The sequence below is a fragment of the Pipistrellus kuhlii genome, unplaced genomic scaffold (assembly GCF_014108245.1).
Source record: "Pipistrellus kuhlii isolate mPipKuh1 unplaced genomic scaffold, mPipKuh1.p scaffold_m20_p_1, whole genome shotgun sequence".
Lineage (NCBI taxonomy): Eukaryota > Metazoa > Chordata > Mammalia > Chiroptera > Vespertilionidae > Pipistrellus > Pipistrellus kuhlii.
The window spans coordinates 36,122,536-36,125,229 of NW_023425404.1; the positions used below are offsets into that span (position 1 = coordinate 36,122,536).

At 60.9% G+C, this 2,694-nt stretch overlaps 1 protein-coding gene across 1 annotated transcript; it reads left to right on the forward strand.

Moving 5' to 3' along the window:
• Positions 1–222: 222 nt before the first annotated feature.
• LOC118720102 (C2 calcium-dependent domain-containing protein 4A) lies at positions 223–2,178 on the forward strand. The gene is made up of 2 exons (XM_036440061.2): positions 223–381; positions 598–2,178. The coding sequence occupies exon 2, from the start codon at positions 638–640 to the stop codon at positions 1,697–1,699; it is 1,062 nt and encodes a 353-aa protein (XP_036295954.1). The 5' UTR covers positions 223–381; positions 598–637; the 3' UTR covers positions 1,700–2,178.
• The last annotated feature ends 516 nt before the right edge of the window (positions 2,179–2,694 follow it).

Genomic DNA, 2,694 nt, shown 5'->3' on the forward strand with positions numbered 1-2,694 from the left:
CAGCCTTCGTTTTCAGCTGCCAATTGTCCCTTGGCAGGACTGCGAGGCGCCCTCTTTTCACCTACGGGGCTTGGTGAGGGGGCTCGGGGAAGCAGAGCGGATGAAGTTCCCAGGCTGACCAGAGGGTGCCAGTTCCCGCAACAGCTTTCCTGCGACTGCTTCGCTCACACCCGCTGCAGGGCCGCTGTGCTTGCTCTCCGGGAAGGGGTGGCCTCCAGGAGCTGGGCGCCCAGCCAGGGGGCGGGACCCCGGCTGCCGGTATAAGAGGGGAGCGCCACTGTCCCGGGCGCAGTGCTGAAGCTGGCTTCTCAGCCAGGACCTGGAGGCAACGGACTCTGAACTTGCAGCTCTTGCCCCAGAGTGACTGAGAAATAAGAAAAGGTCTGATTTCTATGTGGTCGTTTATTTAGTACCAATGAATGAAAGGCAGGGCTGGTTTGTGGGTGCGCGAGAGCTCCACTCAGACTGGCCACGGTGGTAGGCGCGTTGGTTGGAACCTTCCGAGGGGGTCCGGGGGAGGGAGTCCGGGGGAGGGGGTCCAGCCATGTCTCCAGGGACCCCCAGGTGCCCAAACTCATCATCTCCTCTCTCCTGCAGGAGCGCTTCTTCCCGCCACTTGCAGCCACAGACTCGGAGAATGCGGCTCCTCGGAAAACTCCGCGCCTCGGCCGCGGGCAGCGCCGCTCCGGAGCCGGCCTTCTCCAACGTGCTCACCCCGGGCCGGATCCCCGAGTTCTGCATCCCGCCGCGGCTGCCCGCGCCCTGCGCGCCCGACTCCCCGCCGCCGGCCGCCGCGGTGCCCCGGAGATTTGCAGCCGAGCCCGACCTGTGGCCCCGGGGGGCCGACGACAGCGCGGGGCGCACGGACTGGGACCCGCGCTCGCAGGCCGCGCTCTCGCTGCCTCACCTGCCCCGCGCGCGCACCGCCTACGGCTTCTGCGCGCTGCTGGAGAGCCCGCACACCCGCCGCAAGGAGTCGCTCTTCCTGGGGGGCCCCGGCGCCCCCGCGCTCCTGCCGCCGCCCGCGCTCCGCCCGCGGGCCCACACCTACGGCGGCGGCGGAGACGCCCCCCTCGGATACCCTGGCGGAGCCTCCGGAGATACCCTTCCGCCCCGGAACACGCTCACCCCGCGGCCTCGCGGCCACCGCCTCCTGCGCGGCCCCGAAGGGCTGCTGAGCCGCGCGCTGCAGGCCCGGAGGAGTCGCGGCCCGGCCCGCGCCCGCTCGGTGTCCAGCGAGGACGAGGCAGGGTCCCCGGCCCGGACCCGCTCCGCGTCCCCCCCGTCGGACCCCGGCCCGCGGCCCGAGTGCGTGGAGGCCGAGGGCACCGTGGCTCTGGGCCGCGCTTGCGGCGCCCTGCGCCTGGCCGCCGAGTACAACGCGGCCAGCGGGCGCCTCCGCCTCCGGCTGCTGCGCCCCGAGGGCCCGGCCGGGGGCGCCACGGAGCCCTGCGCCGCGGGCTGCCGCGTCAGCCTGGTCCTGCAGCCGCCCGGCAAGGCGCGCCCGCAGCGCAGCGCCGTGCTCCGGCGGAGCCGCAAGGCCGGCTTCGACCAGGACTTCTGCTTCGACGGGCTGTCGGAGGACGAGGTGCGCCGCCTGGCCGTGCGCGTCAAGGCCGAGGCCAAGGGCCGCGGGCTGAAGCGGGGCCGCCTGCTGGGCCAGGGCGAGCTGCTGCTGGGCTCCCTGCTGCTGCTCTGAGGGCTCCGCCCTGCCCGCGGGGTGCTCTCTGCCCGTGGGGACTCGAGGACACTGGACTGACAGCCGTTTTGTACAAAATAAATGTTATTTATTCGTTTTTTCTATTTATGATCTTGCTTTTTATGTTTCTTAGTTGTTTGCTTTTGTCATTATTTATTGATAGGGAAGTAAAAAGCAACGACTCCCTCCTCTATTCACAACATCCAACCCCCTTTTCCAGGCTGGAAGAGAGAGAAAGGAATTACATCACACCTGCATTGTTTTTTCTCTCCCTGCTTCATATCAATGCCAAATGGTCTGTGGGTTTGAAAATAAAAGGTACTCCTTCAGATTCACTTGTGGTTTTGCATATTTGTTGAGACATAGGTCCATATCTTCACTCATGACTCACATGCACTAGAGCGACAGACCTATGATAAGGTTACCTACCTTATTGGGAAAAGAATTCCTTTCCAATTAAGAACAAGATTCTTTTGAAAGTGAATCTTCAAAAGTTGCCGAGGAAAAGGGAGACCAAGTGAAGGCTCTTAGGATGGATGGCCATGTAGGGAATACACATTCCTGGCATCCCCTCTTCCTTCTTCAGAAGGATCCCTGGGAAATCTTGCTATTTCAGAACAGAAATCTTTCTTGCTTCCATAAGCAAGTTGATATTTTTGTGGCATTATTTCCACCTACCTATAGTAATTAATGGCTTTGCTATAGCATTTCTCAGATTAGTTGAAATGTAAACTTTGTTTTTCAAACACTGGGTTCTAAGAAAGTGTTTTTTAATCCAATTTCCTTTTATTTGTTGATTCAACATATAGACCCGAGTTTGCTAGAAATTGATTACACTCCAGTGGGTTTGCCCTTGACTATAGGCATCTATGAGTGGTGTGGTGGAAAGCCCAATGTGTGTATGGGTGTAGGTGAGGAAATATGGACTCCAGTCTTTTTTTCTGCCACCTGCCATTGTTTGAACTAGGGAAAATCAATCTCCCCAAACCTCACTT